The 25,547-nt window shown below is 38.3% G+C and overlaps 1 protein-coding gene across 5 annotated transcripts in view; it reads left to right on the top strand.

Annotated features, from left to right (window-relative positions):
• The window catches only part of NLGN1 (neuroligin 1), a gene marked incomplete at both ends in the record, with an annotated part of 333,502 nt that overhangs the window by 89,604 nt on the left and 218,351 nt on the right, over positions 1 to 25,547 (top strand). For 3 of the 5 annotated variants that reach the window (XM_080622512.1, XM_080622511.1, XM_080622510.1), the window contains one exon: positions 24,425 to 24,484. The exons of the other annotated variants lie outside the window; for them this stretch is intronic. In XM_080622512.1, coding sequence (XP_080478638.1) covers positions 24,425 to 24,484 — 60 coding nt within the window. The remainder of the gene's footprint in view (positions 1 to 24,424; positions 24,485 to 25,547) is intronic. 5 annotated transcript variants of the gene reach the window in all.

Here is a 25,547-nt window from a genome sequence, read left to right as displayed (position 1 = left end):
ATTCTACATTACTCACAGTACTGTTTCATGATAGCTTAGTAGACCCAGAGGCCTGACAGGTAAGGTTACATTTCCTACCCTCTTAGAAAATGTGATAGTATACTATTTTTTGAAATGTATGTAGAATTCTTTTTTCTTCACCTTTGACATAATGCATAGGCTTAATGACAAGAGATCAGTTACAGCGTGATTTTCACTGTATATATATATTTCAAAATTTAGAACTATTCACAAATTACATAGCTTAATATTTTTGGAAAAGGCTTTATATTATAAATGAAATGAAATACAGGCTTTTTCAAAAATCTTTTTATTTCAATACTGTGTGTACTATGTTTACAAAGTCTAACAAATATTCATGGAGTAATGGGTTATGCTTTTGCAAATGTAGAGTTTTCTTTTGCCTGTGCAGCAGAACAGAAGTCTATCACCCACTGCCCTTATTTGTAGAAAGTTCTGTACTAGCCATGGGAGGTTTTCTAGTCGAGTAGGACATTTTATGCAGATGATGTCCATAGGACCATGAATCATACTTACTTTTAAATAATAGAAAAGATTCCAAAGTTAATTCTACACTCATGGCTATGTTGCTCATCCTAATGACATTTTAGAAAATGATAATGCAGCAACATGTTCTTGATGATGAATTATTTTGCTATATGCACTGGATTTTGGCTGGGGTAGAGTTAATTTTCTTCACTGTAATAGCATGTGGCTATGTTTTGGATTTGTGCTGGAAACAGGGTTGATTATTCAGGGATGTTTTAATTACTCCTGAGCAGTGCTTACACAGAGTCAAGGTCTTTCCTGCTCCTCACACCCCCTTACCAGCAAGCAGGCTGGGGGTGCACAAAGATTTGGGAGGGGACACAGCTGGGACATCTGACCCCAACTGACCCAAGAGATATTCTATACCATATGGTGTCATGCTCAGGACATAAAGCTGGGAAAGGAGGAGAAAGGGGGTGAGATTTGGAGTGATGGTGTTTGTCTTCCCAAGCAACCATTTAGGTGTGATGGAGCCCTGCTTTCCTGGAAATGGCTGAACACCTGCCTGACCGTGAACAAATTCCTTGATTTGCTTTGCTTGTGTGCAGCTTTTGCTGTACCTATTAAACTGTCTTTATCTCAACCCATAAGTTTTCTCACTTTTACACTTCTGATTCTGGGAGGAGTGTGTGGCTGCATGGGGCTTTGTTGCTGGGTGTTAAACTATGGCACTATGCTAAGTACCTGATAAGCAGTTGCCATAGCTTTGTCTATAATAATTTGAATTATTGTAAATCCAGTTCAGTGTGTCAGTGCACAAATCTCAGGGAGTACTGGCAATCTTCTTTTTAACATATATTCTGTCAAAAAAACCCAGCATATAATTGTATGGAATATATTTCTCAGCTTTATTCCAGGTCTTCTGATAAAACAAGGAACATGTAGAGTCTTACCCAGCCACTCCAGTAACTCAAGACCTAAAGGAGCTGAGAGTTTTATGCTAAATCAAATTCTGTATAAAGGACATGACAGCCTTAGTGTTAATGTTAGCAAAGAGAATAAAAAAAATCCCATTTTGACCGTACTCATCCTTATGATGGAAAACTCTTGGAAACATGCAGCAAGAAGTATTCAATCCTTTTTCCTCTTACAGACGCCTCTAATCACTGCCTAGGGAAAAGATAAGTCACATTCACTAGTGATCTCCTTTTATTTCCATTTTTGATTCCATTCTCCTCTTGTGACGCTCCATTAGTCCCTTTCATCCTCCAAAACCAAAGGAAAGCTACACTGAAAGTTGCTCATATCCTTTAACTCCCCTCAAAATAAAATGCTGCAACTGTTTCTGGAAAATGTTTTTATATATGTGCATGTGCCTGCGTTATCGCTATAAAGATCTCAGACATCTGAGTACTGTGTGAACTACTTACTTTTAATAGCAAAATGTTGACCTAAGATTGGATAGGAAAACAGAGCAAAACAGAAATTCATTCTTTTAGAAAAGGCTGCCAAAGACTTGCGAACCACATGAATTTCTCCTAGGCTTGTAAAGTAGGGCATAACTGTAACTTGTTTTTCTAATATGGGCATTGTCCTGGCTTTCTGGCTTTTTACTTTTAGAAAATAGTGTGTTTATAATAATTTGGGGGCATTTCACATAATCAGGGAGTCACGGTTTACTAAAATGTAATTAGAGTTGTAAATAAACTCTTCCTTATAATGTAGCTACTGTGTTATAATGTAGGGGGTTAATACAACAATTAGCCATCTCACTTGTTTTCAGATTGAACACTAGCCAAAAAATACACAATTCTTCTTAACTACGTCAGTCATTACTATCAAGTAAGAAATTAATCTGCTGCACATTTCTAATAGTCATGTTAATGCTTCTTTTTTAAAAAGAGAACAGGTTTTGAATGTTGCTGAAGTAACTTCAGTTTCCGTTTCACAGAGGATAATTAACCTTTGACTAACTTAAGTATTAGTGGGTTTAGAAATTTTTAATGTGTTAAATATGATAATTTTATTCACATGAGTTTACATACTGAAAGAACTTATTCTACTATCATACCACTGAAAGAAGGAAGGAGAAATGATTTTATAACATTTGAAATATTAATCTACATTTATTAATATGTCCTAAAGCTAAATTAGCTGTTTTGGGTATTTTTTGTATGGTTGCTTTGCATTCTTCTGCTATCCAGTTACTTAATCCCTGTTTCTGCAAAATATTAAAGCAAAAAAAAAAGCGCAGTTAAGGTATAATTTTACAACTCGAAAAAAACCTACACAAACAACCCCCGTCCAAAGAAAGAAAACAACAACAACAGAAAAAAGCAAGAAAAAAACCACACCCCAAAAACCAAAGCAACAAACAAAGACAAATGTTCTACCCAGAGCTTTAAGCACCACAATGTATCATAATTATTAACCTAATTGAAAAGCACCATCATTGTTGAAATAATTGAAAACAGTCAGCTGGCAACTATCTACAGAAAAACTCTTTTCCCTTATATCCTCTTTCTAAAATACATTTTGAGATGTTTCTGAATTTATTCTCTGAAATGTATTCCGAAAATCCTATTTGTATAAGTAGAATGAATCCAGAGACACTCAGAGGAGTTACTTATGTATTTAAAATTGCTTGAAAGCTTAAATTTTAAATGTTTTGCCCCATTATTACTGTAGTCTTGATTTTGCATCCATACAACATGTATCATCCTTAGGTATATGAGGTGATTTTCATTTCATTAGCTTATTTTCTAAGAGAAAATGCTCAAAGAAATGCCTTCTTTGAGCTTGACTTGTACTGTTTTGAAAAGTTTTTATTTATAAAGAAAACCCCCGACATATTTAAAACAGCATGTTGGTTTATGATGGTAATAAATATATTTTCTCTTATTTTCAACACCAGAATTTTCTATTAGGAAATTGGAAGCAAGTAGATGATCATTATGGCTTAGTGTTCAGTGTTCTGCCTAATGTATTACTAGGAGCTGAGATTTACCTCTGATTACAATCTTGATTTCTTTTTGCTATTCACTGTTAGTCACCAAATTAGTCACCTGATTATCTTAAATTAATGTTATCAGTGGATATATTTGCAGATTTGAGTTTGAAGTGTGTTTCTGGCAATGCACTGCACTAATTACTCAGATATCTTTGTTAGGTGGAGGATGACTTGGTTTAAAATGCCCTTCTTTTCCTTCCTCATGCTGAAATCTAGGAAATTGAAAAGTTCTTGATACTGCCAGAAATGTGCCATACGATTTTTCTCAACATAAAGTTGAGAGGGAAACCTGATAATCAGGAAATGTCCTACCAAGTACTGATTTAAGTAATCTGCGGTGCTCACTAAGGCCTGGATACAGTCATGTCCATGCAATTTCTTTGTCCTTGTTCTGCCCACCCTGCCTCCTCCCCAGTACTCAATATCCATGTTTTCTCCTGATACATAACCAGGCAAATGCAGGGCCTGAAGCCCAGAGCAGGAGCCAGGAGCTTGCTGCAGGATGCCAGAACCATTCCCATCATTCATAGCCAGGACTGTGCCTAGCTGCCTGGCTTTAATGGAACTGCTAATTCGGCTACAGCAAGGGCTATCAGTTGTCATACCATGGGATGTCTTTGCTACAAAAATATTGTTGCATCCAATATGTGCGCTCTTTGAGAGTATCTTATTTCTGGACTTCAACCAAAGGCATGAAAGCAGTAAGGAAGATGGGAGCTGTTAGCTTTGGCCTCCATTCTTCTTCAGGGGAGATGTTAACGTGTTTAAGTATGAGTTCTATGTAATATAGCTTGCAAGACTAGTCTCTGATACAGAATGTGTATATATATTTACAGACATTCATTGTGACTCATCAAGTAAATCATACTAATTTTCTAAATTAGTTCCATCTGCCTATCAAATATGTACTTTCCAGACAGCTGTGGTCTATTAAATATATAATTTTCTTTTTAAGGAAATTAAACTTCAAAGTTAAAATGAAGTGTTGGAGCAAATTTTTACCAAAAGGAGATTGGAACATTTTTCAAGTGTGAAATTTTAACAGGTAGGTATAAAATTACAGGTTGTTTTTGCCTGAGCAAGTGGTTCTAACAAGATGAATGTAAATAGAACCTCTTGCTACGAAAATAGCACAGGTTTCTAGACATTTTTTTCTCCCTTCATAGGTCTGGCACAAAACAGAGGTATGGGTCACTAAAGAAATTATTGTCAGAGATATTAACAAAAGTAATTTTAATAGAAATGCATAAATGTGTGATTCAACAGAATTTGATGGCAATATCCACTCTATTACATACAAAAAGAGATTGTGTCAGAATTAGCAATGACTTATTCAGGCTTGGGTTAAAGTGATTTATACAGAATTGAAGTGAAATAATGTGTATAGAAACCGAAAATACAAAGGATCAAGGGAGACTTTCCTGTTGAGTCACAAGGTTCAAACTAGACCCCATTACTTCCCAAACTCCTGACTGACCCTAGGTGTGACTGGATCTAGTTCTAGTCTCAAACTTGGACAATGGTTTGTGTCTAACGGAATTTAGAAGAAAATTGAGATTTAAAGGTGTAAAGGATAAGGGAAACCACCTTGTTGAATCACAAGGTTCAGATTGGACTCCTTTGCTTTCTAAACTGTCTCTTGGAGAGGAGTCTAGGTGTGGCTGAATCCAATCTTAATCTCAGATCTGGACAAAGGTTTTATGTCTAATGAAAGAAATACAGAGGGTAAGCAAATCTCCCCGTTGAGCCACAAGGTTCAGACTAGACCCCCCTTGCTTTCTAAACTTCCTCTTAGAGAGGAGTCTAGGTGCGGCTGGATCCAGACCTAGTCGCAGACGTGGTCAGTGGTATTCATCTTAAGGATTACAAATGTAATTTGGCAGCAGTTTGTATTGTTAAAGTGAATTGCAGGATTTCTAACACCACTTGATTATTGAAGCCAGTATACGTGCACTTAAAAGTAAATATCTAAACTAACACAATACACTAAGATGGAGCTATATGGATATATAGATGTATATACATATATACACATATGTATGTTAAAAATTTCCCTTGGATGCAGTGAAAAGTAAAAGTATAGCATAATACTCCAGTCAGCTTTCTCAGCACTTCTCAATGGGTGAAGGGTTGAGTGTCAGCAGCAGTAACAGCCCAGGCAGATCATCCCCCTGTTTCATAAACTTTGAGAACTTATGGGCTGTGAGAGGTTTTTTCACTCAGAGGGAGATAACTGGGTTGCAGCCCACTGTGTCCAGAAGACCTCAAAGAGACTCCATCTTGGGATTGCTGTGTATAAGGTGGTAAAATGAGTGGCTTTGGTCAGTGATAAAATTTCATCCTGGCCTCAATTCTGTGTTGGTTGTTTCAAATTGTCAGGGAATGATTTGTCATCTCAAAAGAACTCCTGATATGATCAAGGAGTATCCAGCCTTCCTGATAACGTGTGCCCTTCCCCACCTTTGTTAGGCAATTAGAGTTAATGGTATGGTGCAGGAGCACACAACCTTCCAACTCCTTCCATCTGTGCAAAGGCTGAGGCCTAACAGGAATTCTTGGGGAAGCAGAAAGGTCCAGGAAATGGGGATGAGAGAGAGAGGGGACGGTCATGCACCACCACAAGGTCCAAGTAATGTAATTTTTGCTCTGAAGGATGATGGGAAGGGAGCATCTTGGGGACCTTTAATTCAAGCTTGAAACCCAGAATAGGCTCTACAGTTTATCATTTGACATAATTGATACGACAGATGCAACTGGTTGGAAGACTTTAAAGGTTCAGTGAATTCTGCATATGACACATACTTATTTGAATCATCCATCTGTGCTTTCAATGATGTGCACTAATTGTTCAAGACAGTAGATGTTCGGACTATTATATAGGTGTAATGTTACATGGTATGTTCAGTTTAATAAGAGTTTATAAATTCAGTTCTTCCTATTTGCATGAAATTAACTCCACACAAAAATTAACAACAAACTGACAAGTTCTATGAAACTATAAAACTGATTGTGTCAAGAAATGAAAAAAATCTTCCATGTGAGAGATCTGTAATCCTTAGCATCTATGTCTGTCTGATTCTGTTTTCTGGAAACTGGGAGTGGTATTCAGCTCCAGATTCAGACACCATCATGCAGGAGTCACTCTGTATCCATCTGTATGAGCCAACTATCTGAAGACCCATTGTAATTTGAGGAGAGATGGTGTAGGAGTGCATCAGTGTTCATGGTGCCTACAGGTGTAGGGGTCTACACTAGGATATGATCATAGAATCATAGAATAGTTAGGGTTGGAAAGGACCTTAAGATCATCAAGTTCCAACATGGGCTATGTAAATCTTCATGGTCCTTGTTTGCTAAAAAGTCCATTACCAACACGGTCCTTCCTTATTTAGACACCTAGCTTAAAGCTACATTTAGTCTTCATGGTTCAAAGCTTTTAACTCCTGAAGTTATTCCTCTTTCCCTTGAATTTGGGTATCCTACTGTAGAACTGAAATCACTAATGAAGTGCCAGCTGTTTTTGATTTACTCACACTATGGCATAAATTACTTTGTTCATCAGTGGTACCGGTGAAAGACATGGGTTCAGAAAATGTCACCTTAAAAAAAACAAAGGATATACTGATGCTGCAACGAATGATAAATTTAACTGCAACAGGTTAGGCTCTTAGTAAGTTACAAGTAAGTTGTAAGTTATAAGTGAATTACTTATTACAGTGTTAGTCCCAGCTCTTCAACAGAATTACAACCATTGCTGAAACTTAAGCTTCTGTGTATGTTAGGCTAGAGGAAAGCCAGCTCAGGTGTGATTGGCACTGATGTCAATCATACAGCTGTTACTGGAAAGCATCTGCAGTCTGCTAACATTTACAGCTGGTTGTAAATCTGCAAAACTCAGAAGTTATTCTTGTACTAATGGCATGTAATGGGTTGAGGTGAAATCAGTGGTTATGCTTGTGGGGAAGGAAAATGGCCAAGAAAGGATCCTGTAACTTCTATGGGAGCAGTTCCAAAACTGTGGACACAGCCTACCTCCGCATGTAAACATGTGGAACCTTGTCCAAACACACAGTGAATCATAACCTTATATAAAAATAGTTTAAATTTACAAATGGTAGTAATTGCAAAGTTGTTTCTACATAAATCACCTCTGCTTTTTAAGGTTTTGACAAAGTAAAATACTAAATTTCTTCTGTTAAATTAAGCAGTTCATTTGTGTTTTGTCTATATAGAAGTCTGATTATGTCTATAATAATTTATTTTAAAAAGTATAAAATTGCTCTACAGAGATAACAGAATTGAACTACTGTATCAAAACCTTCTAAGATAAAAAGACTGGCTGGATATCATTGATTTTTGACCCTGACCAGTATGGTTTCCAGGAAACCAGATTTCACCAAGAAAAGTAAACATAGTTTGTTTATTTTGAGGAGCTGCTATTATTAATAGGCTCTTTTTCTTTTGCTTTCAAACTTATGCCTGCATCTCATCTTGCTCCATCAGTTATACCTAAATTGTACATAGAAAATTCCAGGATTAAGAGAATTATTTTTAACTCTCACATTAACAAAGAATGTAGAAATCATGTATGCCCAAATGCATTTCCAAAACATTCTCTGACATCTAAATCACAAAGTTAATACGCTTAGCGTATATATATATATCTGAAGGCATGAGTTAAAAGCTTTCAATCTATTGAAGTTAATTGGATTGTTCCTACTTGTCTACATTAAATACCCTGCATTTACAGTTTAGTTAATAATCCTGTTGCTGAAGAGATGGAGTGAATCTAACACTACCATAATTTTATTGAATCCTTAATGCTGACAAACTAAAATCTTAAAGGAAAAGTATTAATTTAAAATTTTGCTTCTTATTATGGAACCTACTCATTACACATGCTGAAGTGAAAACAAGGACTGAGATTATCTTTACCGTTGAGTCCAAAAGCAAAAACAATCTTTGCTGCCCCATAGGAGCATGCTTTTAGCTGTCTGTTACAGGAATACCTTTCACTTTCCCCAGTTTGTTTGGTAGTTTGATAGTCTAAAATGTCGTTCTGGCACCAGTAGTTTGCTATACTTGCTGTAGGCACTCATTCTGCTCAGCAGGATGGATCTTGGGTTGCTGGGATATTTTTTTCACTAAATTTGATTAATTTAAGAAAGGGTCATAAGGACTTATTTGCTCAGATATTCTCAGAAAAATTCCTCATAGATTGGTTTACTTTCTAAACAGAAGATATTCTAGTCATATCAGGGACTAATCTTAAACCATAATAATTAGGGCAAGTGTAGAGTCTTGTATCTGGGGAGGAACAACTCCATGTACCAGTACAGGTTGGGGGTTGACCTGCTGGAAAGTATTGAAGGGGAAAGGGACCAGGGGGTCCTGGTGGATAGGAGGATGACCATGAGCCAGCAATGTGCCCTTGTGGCCAAGAAGGCCAATGGCATCCTAGGGTGCATTAGAAAGGGTGTGGTCAGTAGGTCAAGAGAGGTTCTCCTCCCCCTCTACTCTGCCTTGGTGAGGCCGCATCTGGAATATTGTGTCCAGTTCTGGGCCCCTCAGTTCAAGAAGGACAGGGACCTGCTGGAGAGAGTCCAGCGCAGGGCAATTAAGATGATTAAGGGCATGGAACACCTCCCTTATGAGGAGAGGCTGAGGGAGCTGGGTCTCTTTAGCTTGGAGAAGAGGAGACTGAGGGGTGACCTCATCAATGTTTACAAATATGTAAAGGGTGAGTGTCAGGATGATGGAGCTAGGCTTTTCTCAGTGATGTCCAGTGATAGGACAAGGGGTAATGGGTGTAAACTGGAGCATAAGAGGTTCCATGTGAACATCAGGAAAAACTTCTTTACTGTGAGAGTGACAGAGCACTGGAACAGGTTGCCCAGGGGGGTTGTGGAGTCTCCTACTTTGGAGATATTCAAGGCCCGGCTGGACAAGTTCGTGTGTGATGTGCTCTAGGTTACCATGCTCTTGCAGGGGGGTTGGACTAGATGAGCTTTTGAGGTGCCTTCCAACCCTCGGGATTCTGTGATTCTGTCATCATCAAATAGTTAAATTAGTTATAAAGTAATGTGTGTTTGTGTGGTTGTTACAAAATGCCATATTTAATTTGGCTACTGATTTTCTTATCAAAAGGGATCTGTGCATGAAACGTAGACCATCATTATAATTTAACAGTTTATACTGTTTATGTAAATTCTCTATATTTGTTAGGGAAAAGAAAGTACCTTTTACCCCACTAGGAGAAGCTTTAAAAAAGAGAAACATAGCTCAGTATAAAACCCCTGGTAACTGTGCCCAAACTGTGATCCTAAGCAAGTAGCTTTTTGAAAAGGAAAATAAATAAAAATAGAAGGGAAAATGCCTTCTGTGCAGTGCTAAGAAACATTATGCTTTTATCTTCTGTGCATTTTGTTGCTTTCCTTCAGAAAGCGGTGTTATTGTCGGCAGGTAAAGAATTAGAAATGCCATATTGTCCCAAACCTGTCAACTCTCACCTAAATGGCTGTTGTGAAAATGGAAGCAAGGGCTACTCTGACATTTTGCTCTTAAATTTGCTATGCTTTTTGTAGATAATATATTGTAGTCCTAGACTTAACATTTTGTAAATCTATTTTATTTTGATGATCATTTCCTGTTTACTAGCTTCTGTGTTAAGGTATTCAATTATTAAATAGCATGAAGGTAAAGTTTCTACTAGAAGGATTTTGAGCCTTCTGTCCATTTGGGAGTCAACACTAGCTGTATAAATATGTAGTCCCAAGTAGTACTGCCTGTCTGTAAATTCTGCTAGATTAGAAGTGGTGTGCTGATTTCCTTTTATGCTCCATTCAGTATAAGGGGTTTAGCTATCTATTTGGGAATCCTTAATATAACTTGCAGAGCAAGTCAACTGTAGTTTCAAAACAAGTACCATGCTAATATTGAAAACATGTCAAAATGAAAATGATTTTTCCTGTGATGAGTATTTGATCCCACTAATCTTCAAGTGCTGGCAGTGTCGTTCTTGCTTTGTGACTGCTGAGATGTTTTGAGTTTTCCTGCCTAAAATTATGCTCTTCTAAAAATACAGGATGCAAATATGAGAAAAAAAGTGAGGCCAGGCACTTTTTTCTGACAGCCTTCTATATAAATGCTGCCCCCTCAGTTCTCCCATCACTGTTTGTCAGAGATATACACTTTGAGTCTGATAAAGGGTGTGGTAGTGAGAGCAGATATAATTATGTTTCTAAAAGCTGGTGACCACAGTCCCAATTAAATGGTCTTTAAGGATGCTTTGAAAGCTTTGAATAGCTGAGAAACATTTGACTTGAACTATCTTTATTCTTTCTAAGATCCAAGTTAATGGAAAGATTGTAGGTCTGAAAACCAAGTTATTGGTATCAGTATTATTTTTTTATGTACTTCTATTTATATTTCAGTAATGCTTGGAGCTTCAAATCTGTGGGAGATCTATCTTTGTGTTAAAAAAGCGTATAGAAGAACCTGTCTGTATATGTGTGTACACATATTTATATAGCTATTTATAACTAAAAGAAAATTGTCCACCTTTGCTTTCCAAGAAAAAACTTCGTTGTGCGAATGTTTTAAAACATTTAAATATATCTGTACATGCAGATAGATGTAAAATATCAGAAGTACTATCTCTGCCTGTGAGATCACAAGGGACAAACACGTATGACAGCAAGAACAAGGAAACTCTGCGACTTTAGGTACCAGCATCAGATGATTGGGAAGTTCTGGCCAGTGCTGAAGAGAAGCCTATACAATCAATGATAGAGTGTGCAGTTCTGTCTAATTTAGCCTGCTGAGAATGACTCAGCATGGATGATGTCTACCTTGGTTGCTCACTATAGCATCAGATTTTCTTTGTGCTACTGAAAACACGGCAAGAAATGCAGTGATTTGGAGTTAATTTAAGGGAGTTCAAAAGTGGATCAACGAGGTGCTTTGCCTGTAGACTCCCTGCCCCTCTGCTGAGTGTGAGGGGAGGGCTGGATTGCAGTCAGCTGTAGAACACAAAACATTCTCTTTCCCTTGACCACTTTTCTAAAGAAATTTAGCTCTGTGAAGTAGGTGGAGAAATCAGTTTTACTGACAGTGGCTCATTCGGAAAATTGAGAAAATTAGACTTGCACATTATTTATGATCTCTATGGTATGCAAAGTTGTGAATTTCTAAATGGTAAAATATTACACAGGTTGCAGCAGTACAGTGAATTGTACAGAGCTCAAAGTATGTGGCTTAGCAGGATGACATGAAGTACATTGGGGAGAGGGGTGGGAGAACTTACTTCAGTCCAAACTCTATATGAAAATATTATGCACAGTTAACTTGATTTTCTCTGCAATGTTCAATTACATGGTTACATGAAGACCATTTTGCGCTGCTATGAAACTGGGTCTCAAGAGAACTGGACTCTATGCTCAGCTGTGCCATAAACAAAACTATATAGCTGCTGTAACACCAGCCCCTGCAGTTAATGGAATTAGCTGGGGAGAAGGCTTTTCCAGCTGAAGGCAGATTGACAGTGTTTGTCCCTAGTAAAAGTAATTACTTCTGCAAGAATCCCAAAGCTCTTTCACCTGCTGAGACTGCTGTTCTGGGATAGTTTCCTTCCAGAGAGGGATACTTGATGGCAAGATTACAAAGGTTGTTTTTCCGGTTGTTGTTTTGGGCTGAGAACAGAAGGGAATAATTAAATAAGTAAAATGTTTGGTTTTGGGTTTGTCTGTTTGTTTTCTTGGGGTTTTTCTTAGTATGTTTTTTAATTATATTTTTGTATTTAAGTCAAGAAGTAGCAGAGAATGCTTTCTGGTAATATATCTATTGCTGTAGATGACCCACTCTAGCTGTGTGAAACAAAATAAGACCAAAAAACCAAGCCACAAAGGCAGCAAAAAGAACAAACATTATCAGTTTTACCTAAATCGATGGTGGTTTTCTCAGCTATATCTCTTTGTATATCCTTATATGAAGGATGCACTTACTGTATTTAACTTGTACTGTTATTAGAGCAATGCTATAGAGATCTTTAAAAGAAAGGGAAGATTGATGTTGATATATTAATGGCAATTGTAAACATTTTGGACCTGAAAATCTGGATCTTAAAATTGTGAATCTTCTGTTGAATAAGCTAAATACACCTTTTTTTAAGCTCACGGTCTAAAATTAATTCCAATCTTCCTTAAAATTAGGAAGCAGTTTGATTATGACAGCTATAGAAAATAAATACAGAATTTTATTTGAATGCACAAAGACTAAAAAGCAAAGCTTTGGTAGTATGTTCAAAAGATTTTTTTTTTTTTTTTAAATTAGATTTATCCAGAGAATGTCTGGGGAAAATTAGAAATCTGGGAGTCTTGTTCCTGCTTAACTTTTACTCCTGAGTTGACCTCCCGGCCCACATGCAAATAGGAGCAGTTCTGTTAATGTTAGTGGATCTATATATTATTTGGATCTTTACATGACAAGGAGATTTAGCCTGTTGACTTAAGAGAACTTACTCAGGGGCTTAAAGTTAAGCATGGGCATAAGTCTTCATTAGAATCTGGACTGTAGTCATTACCTGTACAGAGGGAGAATTGATTCATGATCTCAGAGCTCAGGTTGAGGCACAACTGTGTAATATTGCATTCAGTTCATTACAGCAGTTTGTCACCTTGGAATATGAGTATCTAAACCATCATGAATTATTAATGCAAGTAAAATGTTAAAAGCTATGTGAACTTGTGATATAAGCAAGTGAGGTGGCGCTGGAGTGGTAAATGTTTATGATAGTGGTATAACAGCTTTCAAATTTTGTTTTTCATGTCTTTTACCTGCCTATCCCTCATCCTTGGTGCTTTGTTCTCCAACTGTTGTGTTCCTGGTTGAATGCATGAGCTTTTTTTCTGCTGTATCAACTGTGGCCAGCAGAGCCCTGGTCCATACAAAGCATCCTTTTCCTCATATATCTCTCCAGTGGGAAGCTTAGCCACTGCTCTAACGTGTCTGTTCTTTCCCTTAGTTTCACTGGAAGGAAAAAAAAAATAATTACTTTCACTCTTTTCTCCCCTTTCCAATGTATTTTTTTTCATTGTCTAGAATAGGAGTCAGGGTGGTTCAAAAGCTACAATGTGTAGAATAATTGTTAGGTTGTTGATTCTTCTACTGAATTGCTTCCTTTTTGTACTAAGCATACTCCAAACATGAGTTATGTTTCATTTGTAACCCTATGTAAGGATTAGCAGGCAGCTCACCTAGGATATTAGCTGTATATTTTATGAAAAGTTAGGGGAAAAAAAAGTACCTGTGCTGTCTTTGAACCTGCCCTGGGAAATCTCATTCTCCTGAGCGCTACTACTGTGTGCACTAGTGTGCAGGGGCTGAGTGGAGCAGAGCTTTATCCATCCAAATTACTGTCTGGCAGGACACTGTCAGGGTGCCAGTGCAGGCAGACATCCAGAAGGATGAGGTGTGCATGCTGCATGCATCATCAGGGCTGACAGGCATGTCACATAACCAAAAGCAGGAGTTGGGTATGTAGAGTGGTCTGTTGCAAATGGAAAGGGATTTAAGAGAGGCTGAAATGAAGCTTCAGTTGGGATGCTGTCTACAGGATATGTGAACATAAAGTGCTTTCACCTCTGAGAATACATAGAATTTCAGGCTGCACCTAAAATGTGAAACTATCTACATTCCCAGATTCTCATCTCATTTAAATTCACACGAATCTAATGTTCAGTAATGAAACTCCTTCAGATTTAAGGGAAATCAAGATCCAGCCAGTGTGATTAATTTTGTGAATAAAAAGGTTTGGGATTAGACATTCTTTGTGTGTGTCACTTTAGCAATATGCTGTTATAAAAGACACAGCAGGAGTTAGTCTTGAAGTGTCAGAATAGCTTCTTTAGTGACAAAGCATGTAAATTTTCAAAGAAGGTTGGCAACCCTTTTGTGGGTTCAATTTGCACCTGTCATTCAGTTGCTGATGTAAGTTTGTGTTACTTGCAGCTCTAATTACAGTACTTGATTGTCATCACAAATCAGGTAGTAAGATGTGAAACAACTGAGGTTTGTGCCATCATTTGTTGTTAAAACACAAGTGCAAATGTTATCATCAAAAAGCAAAGTCTACCAAGGCTTTGCCCTGACGATAAGTACTAATGCCACAAATAAGTACAACATGGAAGGAAAAGGAATATAAGGGAGAGAAATAACAAGGAAAGGAGTGAGCATATGGTGAAAGCACGACGGTAATAAGGGAAAATAAAAAGTAAATTTTTGCCTGTTACAACGAAGTATTATAATAGATATTTTTTCAGTTAGGTGTTTCTTAAGACCCAGCTGCTATTTGTACCATCCAAACCTCTTTTCTGTAAAGAATTTTAATTATTTTATTTTTGCTGAGAACTTTCTAATTTTCCAATGAAATAAGGTGGTTTTAGAAAATTATTCATCAGATTACTATTATGCTGTATCTTTCTATTTTTTATTACATTTATAAGAAAAAAATCAATGTTTTAATTTCAACATACAAGAATTTGATTTTTAATTTTCCTCACTGAAAGTGTTGACGTCTGAAGATTGTTACTTATAACTCATCATTATTTTAAATTACAAGCAGGAGATAGTTGTAACATGTTCTTGTGCTTCAGCGAGCATCTGCTAGACTGTAATAATTCAGCACAGATATTTTTTAGTTAGTCTGTTGCATAAAAATGATAGTTGAAATAACAAAGGGTTGGTTATTTTATATTTGGATCTGAGGGTAGGGTCAAAAAAAGTGAGGTGATTTCACTTCACAGACCTTCACTGCTCAATTAAAAAAGTGAGCCTAAAAAGAAGAAACAGAAATGGATGGATGGGGGCGCTTACTGAAGTTTAAAGATAAACATATAATTGTATTTGATATTTGCACTACCAGATTCTATGGTGTTGCAAATCATTAGTGAATTTTCCTAATATCTGTATTATTTCAGCTGTTGGCCTTAATCTCATCTCTCTCCTTTTTTATTGAACAGACATCTTAACTAAAATAATGCTTATTACTATGGTGATTTCTAAATTGCTAGATCCATGAAATCTACTTAACCTACTATAAAAGGTGCTTTTCTTTCTTTCCCATTTTTCTCATTACTGAAGGAGAACATTTTGGCCTGAACAATAGCTGTATACATGAGCACAGATTTATTAAGTTTAGAGGATTTGTACTGTTGTTTTACAAAATGGTGTCAACTTGCAGCATGCCTTTTTTTCTATTTTTTATGATTAATAGCTTTCCCAGGCCAAAAAGCTAATGACATCCACAGATTCCTTGCCTCCCACACGCATGTGGTCCAAAAGGCCACAGATAATTTCTGCCAAATCGAGACCATAAAGGGAGAATTTATAATCAGCTTTAATGTATTTGGAAGCTAAAGTACCTTAGTCTTTCATCAAAGGGAATGATAAAAACCAGAATTAATATGGCTGGATTTAATTATTTGAGTACATAATTACTTTCTAGCTAACTGGACAGGACGTATTTCTCTTATTTTGAGCAAAGGAAAGCCATCTACAAGCACATAGTAGTCAAATAGCAAGATTTTAAAATGCATCATGTTATGTCCTTAGCACTGATTGTGGTACAAATAGAATAAATATTTGAATAATACTTTAAATAATGTAAGAACTATTTTAAAATTAAAGGAGTAGAGAGTTAATTAGGAGTTGCTCCTGCACATAGTGTTCAGTTAGCTTTTGTAGCAAGAGTATTTGTTGCCTTTAGGAAACATAAAATGCAGTAATCACTTCTTCCGCTTTTTAAACTGACTTAGGGGTCTATTTTCCCACTGACATTAATGAGAGTTATGGGTATGCAGCAACATGAGGCTAAATGAGACTAAACCTTAGAGAGCTTCTTGGTAAGTAAATCATATTTCCATCAGCATTTTAGAGCCTGTAGTATGCTCTTTTTCCTCCATTATTTATGGTACCTGATTACTTTGTTGATATTTAGTATTTATTGTATAAAATCTAGTGAAAAATTAGGCCAGCAAAATAAGGCAGTGTGTCTATTTGAAGGCTTATGTCTTAAACATAGTAGAATGGTCTTTTTGTAAGTGAAATGCTCAAAGGAGAAGAATAAGTGGGCCTTCACAAGCTACAGTAGAACAACAGTAAAAAGTAATTGTGGACAAAAGACTTCTGGCAATAAACATTCTGTGAAAAGTATACACTTTTTTGTTTCATTGGCTCCTAGTCCATCATGTCTTAGTATCAGTATTCTTAAAATTAGTTTCTGTTACCTGAAAAGAATGTTAAAATAATGGAAGAACCATAAAGAATCATACATTGACTAAGGAGTCAGGGATAAAGAAATAAATCTAGTTGAGAGATACATTTAATTTACAAAATTGCAAAGTTTCTGTAGAATATTAATTCAAACCTGCAAAAATAGCTGAAAATTGTACACCTACTAAGCGATTTATTTCCAGACTTCTCAGACCTGACTAGCACCTGAACGCCAAGCACTGCACCTTGCCTGTGAGAGCTGACAGGAGCTACAATGGTCACAGCTGATGCTGCAGTATTAGTTGGAGTAGCTGACCTTGCAGGCAGAATGCAGCTTGCACGAGGGCCAGGCTGTGCCATCAAGCTGTTGGCAGCGTGTCTTTGGCAGTGTTGTGTGTCTGGAGAGTCACAGAAGTGCATCTGAAAGTGTGTGGAACAAGATTTCTAGATGAAGATAGAGGGAGTTTCAGGGAGAATCAGCCACTGTATTTTTCCTGTAGTGAAGAGAGGTGGAGAGGACTTCCATCTCTGTCACTGTAGCCAGAGACACTGGTTCAGGTAGGAGTCTGATGGCACTGTCACTTGGGACAGCTTAAACTGATTGCTGCGAGACTGTAGTTGACTCTCAACGTTCAGGAGGTCTAGAAGCCTTGTGCTTCTATCTGCTCAGAATTGACTCAATAGATTTGGCATGTATTGAGTCTGACTCCAAAGAGGTTTCTGCTCATCTTGTAGCAGAAGTGCTTTTTTCCTAGAGCAGAGTGAAGTATCTGGAATACAGCAGCTTGACTGCAGCCTGTGAGGGGAGGAGAGGTCACAGCTGCTTCTTGTGCTCTTTGTCACACAGGAGGTAGGGTGATGGAGCAGTGCTGCTTTTGCTTTTGTCCCAGGAAACTTTAAATAAACCAGCCCACAGCATGTAAAGTATAACTGTGCTGTGGCTTTGGCAGTTGCATTCTTGTCTGTGCATCACTCCAGCCACTGCACCGCAAGCAGCTGCTAGCATTCTCGCTCACTGCCTGTGCAGGGATAATGTCTATGCTCTTCAGGAATGCTTCCACCCCAGGCAGAGCATTCTGCTGCAGTTCACTAACTCATCTTCCCTGTTGGTGCTGTGACTGCTTAAAGACCCTTCAGGAATATGCACTCAACTCTCCCTGAGTTAGTGGCACCCAAGCAGATTGATGATGAGGCAGGATGTTTCATGACGAAGGCTTTTCCTTGGGACAGCTCCAGACACTGTCATGTTGTGTTTTGGGTAATGCCAAGATAGGATGTACAGCTGGGACCTTGGAAGATGCTGGTTTGTGAAAGCTGTGTGGAAGAGAAGGCAGTGGGACAAGTGGTCTTTAAGGTCTCAGAAACCCAGAGCCTCTTCCATGCTAAACTTTGCAGCTTCTTGGGAAAGTTTGTCCTGCCATATCAGAAACGGTCACTGTCTAGACACCTAAACCCAGCAAGAGGAGATCATGGAAACAAGGCTGCTGCTGGAACTGACCTGCGATTTGTATTTTGTGAAGAGGAAACTGAGCCCAGGACCAGCTTTAAGGTCCCTTCCAACCCAACCCATTCTACCATTCGATGATCCTATGATTCTGTGTGGCACTTGGGGACATGCTTTAGTGGTGGACTTGGCAATGCTGGGTTAATGGTTGGACTCAATGATCTTAAAGGTCTTTTCCAACCTAAAAGATTCTATGATTCTGTGATTTCAGTCCTGATTAATTTTTACTTTGAAAGGCTATTGCTGTTACATTTTGTAGGCTCTTTCTGCAAGATTTTATTTTGTTACCTGATAGTAATGTTTTCCTGTGTAAGGACTCAAGATGTCAGTCTTCATGATCATACAGACATAGCGATGCTGTTACGCAGAGAATCAGAAGCAAAAGCCATTTCTTACTGATTTTAGAATGAGAATTACTGCTGAAATGGGGGGAAGTCTTAATCCAAAGCTGCTTTTAATACTGCTTTCACGATTTAAAAAAATTTCTTCAGCAGCCATATATGTAACATGGGCAACACAGAACATGAACAATCAAGCTCAGAGCTCTGCTTCCTCTTTGAAGATTTAGGATTTAAAACCACTGAGCTTCTCTTGGGGAGATTCAAACTGCAAACAAAAGGAAAATTTTTCACAATGAGAACAGTCAGCCATTAGAGAATCTACCACCTCCCTAGGAAGATTATTCCAGTGTTGGACACTTTTAAGATTTGACTGGATAGGGTGCTGGGACATCTAGTCTAGGTCATGCTTTGCCTAGAAAGGTTGGACCAGATGATCCTTGAGGTCCCTTCCAACCTGGTACTCTATTATTCTATGATTCACTTGATCTTGCTTTATGCCACTTTAGACAGCTGTGTGCACAATGGGTCTTGAGCTGATGTTTCTTTCAAAGATTACAGAGCAGTTTACAAATACAAATTAAGTTCTACAGCATTGCTGTATGTATAGGTAAAGTACAGATAATAGGTAACTAGTTTCTTGCCTGGTGCATGAAGACCAAACTCTTTCATTTCTAGACTTCGGATAGCATTGTAACTCCAGAAAGCAGAAAATCTGATGCATTTTGGTCTATGTTTCCCTAAGCTAGCTGTTGTTGAGATGTATTTGCAGACTGGAGCAAACTTGTGGCGGAAGTCTTGTCTTACCTCTTTCTTAACAGAATACTGTTAGTATTGCATGATGGATCTGTCATGTCTCCATCAGGGATGAGTCCCCCTGCTTAGGGGATGTGGCAAGCAGAGCCCCTCTATTGTGAATACATATATATGGCTGTGTTAGAAAGCATATTTTTAGTCTGTGACAATTTTAAAATAGGTCAACCCCTTTGCAAAAGGAATTGTCAAGCATTAGAATAGGCCGCCCGGGGAAGTGGTTGAGTCACCATCCCTGAAGGAGTTTAAAAGACGTGTAGATCACAGTATCACAGTATCACAGTATGTTAGAGATTGGAAGGGACCTCAAGAGATCATCTAGTCCAATCCCCCTGCCAGAGCAGGAACACCTAGATAAGGTTACACAGGAATGTGTCCAGGCGGGTTTTGAATGTCTCCAGAGAAGGAGACTCCACAACCTCCCTGGGCAGCCTGTTCCAGTGTTCTGTCACCCTCACTGAGAAGAAGTTTCTTCTCAAGTTTAAGTGGAACCTCTTGTGTTCCAGTTTATACCCATTACCCCTTGTCTTATCATAGTTTGCCATTGAGAAGAGCCTGGCTCCATCCTCATGACACTCCCCCTTTATATATTTATATACACTAATAAGGTCCCCCCGCAGTCTCCTCTTCTCCAAACTATAGAGACCCAGCTCCCTCAGCCTTTCCTCATAAGGGAGATGCTCCACTCCCTTAATCATCTTTGTCGCCCTGCGCTGGACTCTCTCCAGCAGGTCCCTGTCCTTCTTGAACTGAGGGGCCCAGAACTGGAGACAATATTCCAGATGCAGTCTCACCAGGGCCGAGTAGAGGGGAAGGAGGACCTCTCTCGACCTACTGACCACCCCCCTTCTAATACACCCCAGGATGCCATTGGCCTTCCTGGCCACAAGGGCACAGTGTTGGCTCATGGTCATCCTGCCGTCCACTTAGGTGTGGAGACATGGTTAGCAAGCAAAGGTCATGTTCCCATGTCTGAGCTTAATTAAGCACAGATTCTGTGAAAGTGAGAAAAAACACCAGTTTGTTGTTTTTTGTTTTAATTGGTTTTTATTTATTAAATTACCCAGTTTATTTTTAATAGCTAGCTTCAGGTATAATTCACCATATTGTAACATCAGAGGTGGTGTGGTATCATTCATTTGTACTGAGATGTTTGATGCACTATGTAACTGCTGTTGAGATCTGGAACCATGATCTACACAAAATACCTGACAAAGGCCAGCTATTAAAAAGATGTAACATTCATTGTCTTGGTATCATCCAGAAAAGAAATTGCCCCTCTGTGCAAGTTATTTGGAGAAATGTGTGCTGCTTGCCTTTCCAGATGCTACATTGTTCCTTTCTGGTGACTTTTAAAAGCTTAAAAAATAACAAGATGACATTAAAAATGTGTATGTATATGTATATATCTTTGGTTGGATTTGGCTCCCCATTATTAAGTGCAAAGCTTTTAAAATTCTTAAGTTCATTCTTCCTGTTCACTGTGCAGAAAAAAACACCATGAAATTATTGTTATGCTTTGCATACACCATTACTTTTCTAGTTTTATTCTTTTCACAGTATCACAGTATGCTAGAGATTGGAAGGGACCTCAAAAGATCATCTAGTCCAACCCGCCTGCCAGAGCAGGAACACCTAGATGAGGTTACACAGGAATGTGTGCAGGTGGGTTTTGAATGTCTCCATAGAAGGAGACTCCACAACCTCCCTGGGCAGCCTGTTCCAGTGTTCCGTCACCCTCACTGAAAAGAAGTTTCTTCTCAAGTTTAAGTGGAACCTCTTGTGTTCCAGTTTGTACCCATTACCCTTGTCCTATCATTGTTTGCCACTGAGAAGAGCCTGGCTCCATCCTCGTGACACTGCCCCTTTATATATTTATATACACTAATAAGGTCCCTTCTCAGTCTCCTCCAAACTATAGAGACCCAGCTCCCTCAGCCTCTCCTCATAAGGGAGATGCTCCACTCCCTCAATCATCTTAGTTGCCCTGCGCTGGACTCTCTCCAGCAGGTCCCTGTCCTTCTTGAACTGAGGGGCCCAGAACTGGACACAATATTCCAGATGCGGTCTCACCAGGGCAGAGTAGAGGGGAAGGAGGACCTCTCTCGACCTACTAACCACCCCCCTTCTAATACACCCCAGGATGGTATTGGCCTTCTTGGCCACAAGGGCACAGTGCTGGCTCATGGTCATCCTGCCGTCCACCAGGACCCCCAGGTCCCTCTCCCCTACACTACTCTCTAACAGGTCATTCCCCAACCTATATTGGAACCTGGGGTTGTTCCTGCCCAGATGCAGGACTCTACACTTTCCCTTGTTATATTTCATCAAGCTATTCCCTGCCCAACTCTCCAGCCTGTCCAGGTCTTGCTGGATGGCAGCACAGCCTTCTGGCGTGTCAGCCACTCCTCTCAGCTTAGTGTCATCAGCAAACTTGCTGATAGTACACTCAATTCCCTCATCTAAATCGTTGATGAATATATTAAATAATACTGGTCCCAGTACTGACCCTTGAGGCACTCCACTAGATACAGGCCTCCAACTAGACTCCGCCTCATAGACTACAACTCTCTGGCTTCTCTCCTTCAGCCGGTTCACAGTCCACCTCACTACCTGATCATCCAGACCACACTTCCTCAGTTTAGCTATGAGGATGCTGTGGGAGACTGTGTCAAATGCTTTGCTGAAGTCAAGGTAGACCACATCCACCTCTCTGCCATCATCCATCCACTGTGTTATTTCCTCATAAAGGGCTATGAGGTTGGTCGAGCATGACTTCCCCTTGGTAAAGCCATGTTGACTGCCCCTCATAACCCTCTTATCCTTGATGTGGCTTAAGATGGCACCAAGGATAAGGTGTTCCATCACTTTCCCAGGGATGGAGGTGAGGCTGACCGGTCTATAGTTACCCGGGTCCTCCTTCTTGCCCTTTTTGAAGACTGGAGTAACATTTGCTTTCCTCCAGTCCTCAGGCACCTCTCCCGTTTCCCAAGACTTGGTAAAGATGATGGAGAGTGCCTTCTTTGTCTCTGTCTACTCTGCCGAAGGCAGTCCTGAAGAGCCCTGTACCCCTCAGACCTCAGATGAAGTCAGGTCAACGGAGCAGTTTGCCTTAGTCGATGAGGAATGGGTTAGAGACCAGTTGAGCAATCTGGACATCCATAAATCCATGAGTCCAGATGGGATGCACCCAGGGAAGTAAAGTTGCTGTGGAATGAGAATGATGGGCATCAAGACATTCAAATGTGTGCATTTGGATAGGGTCAAGTTACTTAGATACCACATATTGTAAAGATTATATTCAGGGCTTGTATTAGGAAAAGCTATTGCATCACCAAGGCTCTGTACTAAACAGAGTGATTGTTACAGATGTGACTATAAAAATGCTCATGTTTAATTTATGATGTATAATGCTAGTGCTCTGTATTTAGAATGAGTTTAGAACCATACTCCTGACTGACGCAGTAACTGAGGTATTCAGCTTTGGTTTTCAGTAATATGGCCCAATTCCTACTTTCACAGTTAAAATCTCATGGTACTTCATGGGTGGTTTCTGTTTCTCAAATCCACGCACCTGGTACAAACATTTTATGAATTTATTTTTTTATTGAACGTATCATTTAAATACATGGTATTTTCCTGTAAGTGACACATTTAGTGCTGAATGACTAATATTCTGTAAAATAACAGAGCTAGAGAGAGCTTCTGAAATACAAATGTTTTAATACTCCATGGTGCTTAGAGTTAATGCATGTCTCTTGCCTATATCTACTGCAAATATCGACACATACTGTTCATCTCTCTTTTGTTGTTGTTTTTGTCTATTGCTATTTTATGCATGAGAAAGTTCTTGTTTTCTACTCTGTACTTGGCCGGCTTTTTCTTTTTTTGTTACTTAGTCCTGTGTTCGCACTGATTGCTTTTTTGCATGCAAATTACAGAATTTCATGTAAATGAGAAAGCTCTGAAAAAAAAAGGAAAGATAATGCCGAGTTCCAGTTGGCTTTTGTTTGTGCATAAGTGTGTAAAATGTATGACATGGAAATATTTTTAGAATGGCCTTTGACTTTCCTTCTGGTGTATTTTTTTTATTACTTAGGAAAGGAATGGGTATTTTTCCCATTGGAAATATATGATGAATCTGTTACCACTTGCTAATAATACAGGTGCTGGGCATGAAAGACTTTTGTCTTGACATCCATTTATGGAAATAAGGAATTATGATATTATGTATTTTTCCCAAGCTAAAACTTCAATTCCATATTCAATGCAACTTTTGTGTATTGTGCATGAAACCCTGGCCCTATTGAAATCAATGGCAAAAATCGTTGTCTTCAATTGGTCTAGGATTTCGCTCTTGTTTCTACTTCACCTATGGATTTTCAATGTTTCTTTACAAATATCTCAGCAGGTAGTCAAAGGTTACAAGGGAATCTACAATTCTATTTAAAAGAGAATGAAATGAGTGTGGAAAAAACAAAAAGAAAAGATAAACCCATGCTTATCTTTGTAAATTATAAGCTTAAATGGTTCAACTTACAAATGTGAATGAGCATTTCACAGAAAATACTGTTTTAACCAACTGTGAAGACATTTATTAGCCACCTTACTGCATCAAAAGCAAGAGGTAATTTGGCAGTTCTTGTCTCCACTATTCCTAATAACAAGAACAAAACCCAATTAAATTAAGTGGATAAATATAGTTTGTGGTGGGTATGCTTTTAGTAAACAAGCTTTGATTCTTCATTTAAAAACAGTAAAGCACTGGGCACTTTTTGGTTGTTGTGCTAGATGTTTCTAATAGCCATACCCCCTAGGGAAGGTTTTGCTGTAATGTTTGAAAAACATAATGAAAATTTGGTTGTTGAAAACTAAGATTTCCATCCCTGCAAATGTTTTTCTTGAAACATCCATGGGAATTTAATATTGATGTTTTTTTCGTCAGTCTTGTATATTCTTGAATTGTCTTTTTTCCTCCATTTTCTCCGTTCTCAATCCTAGGTCCCCTTACAAAGAAACAGACAGATGATTTAGGTGATAATGACGGTGCTGAAGATGAAGGTATTTTTTTGCCGCCAAACTGATTTGCATGACAAGGATCCCTGAAAATCTTTTTTCTCCCCTCTTTTTTTGACTTCTTGTCTTCTTTTGAAGAGTTGTCTTTTTTTTAATTCCCATTTTTGATGTGTTTTGTCTTCTTGCTTGTTGTTATATATATTTTTAATTTTTTTTTAAAGAAAGAATGTTGTTAAGTTCTACATTTTGATACAAAACAGTAACAATATTTAAAGAGGAGGTTTTTTGTTTTCTTGAAATGGACTCTTAATATGTTGCATCCCACCTTTTGACTGAATTTTGTCCATAGTATTTAAACTAACACTCTTTTAAAGTTTCTCTGTACACCTTTTTGCATGTTTTCTAACCCTATGTATTTCACCAAATACAAAGATGTTTCTTTTTTCACTGACATCAATTTGATAAACATAGAAAATGTTGTGTTTATTAAAGGAAAATACAGAAAATTCTTAGAAAGTGTCTCTTAAGCAACTGAATTTCCCCAAATACAGAACCTTTTCACTTACATTGCCATGAACAAACAAATGCAAAATTACCCCACCTCCCTGTAAAAGAACAGTAGCCCTAGAATGGCAGACAATATTTGCAATTGATGAGGTTCTGTACAGCACCAGAGAATTCAGTGAAGCTAAACTGATGGTCGTCTAAAGGAATCTGATGCCTTCTGTTTTTACAAGCATATAAAGATGCCTGTCTGCTTGTGCTGACCCTTAGAAAACCGTATTACCAAGTAAAATTGGAAGTTTGAAATGTCAAGCATATTATTCTGTTTATGAATTATGTCTATTAAATAATTTATGCAGATTTGATATTTTTTCAGGGCTGTGAAGATGGTAACAAGAGGCTCTTTCTCCTGAGCAGTCTCATCCCTTCAAGTAGATATGCTTCAGAGTTCTGAATCTTAAACACACACTTTGTATATTTTATGGTCAACAAGTAAAACGAATTACCATATGAGACTGGTAGAGTTGTTGGTTGCTTCTCTGTTAATATCTGGTTTGGTTTTTTTTTTTTTTGCCAGATATTAAGATTAAGCCTAACTTGCACT

This window comes from Psittacula echo (assembly GCF_963264785.1).
Source record: "Psittacula echo genome assembly, chromosome: 7".
Lineage (NCBI taxonomy): Eukaryota > Metazoa > Chordata > Aves > Psittaciformes > Psittacidae > Psittacula > Psittacula echo.
This window is presented reverse-complemented; position numbering and strand designations above follow the sequence as displayed.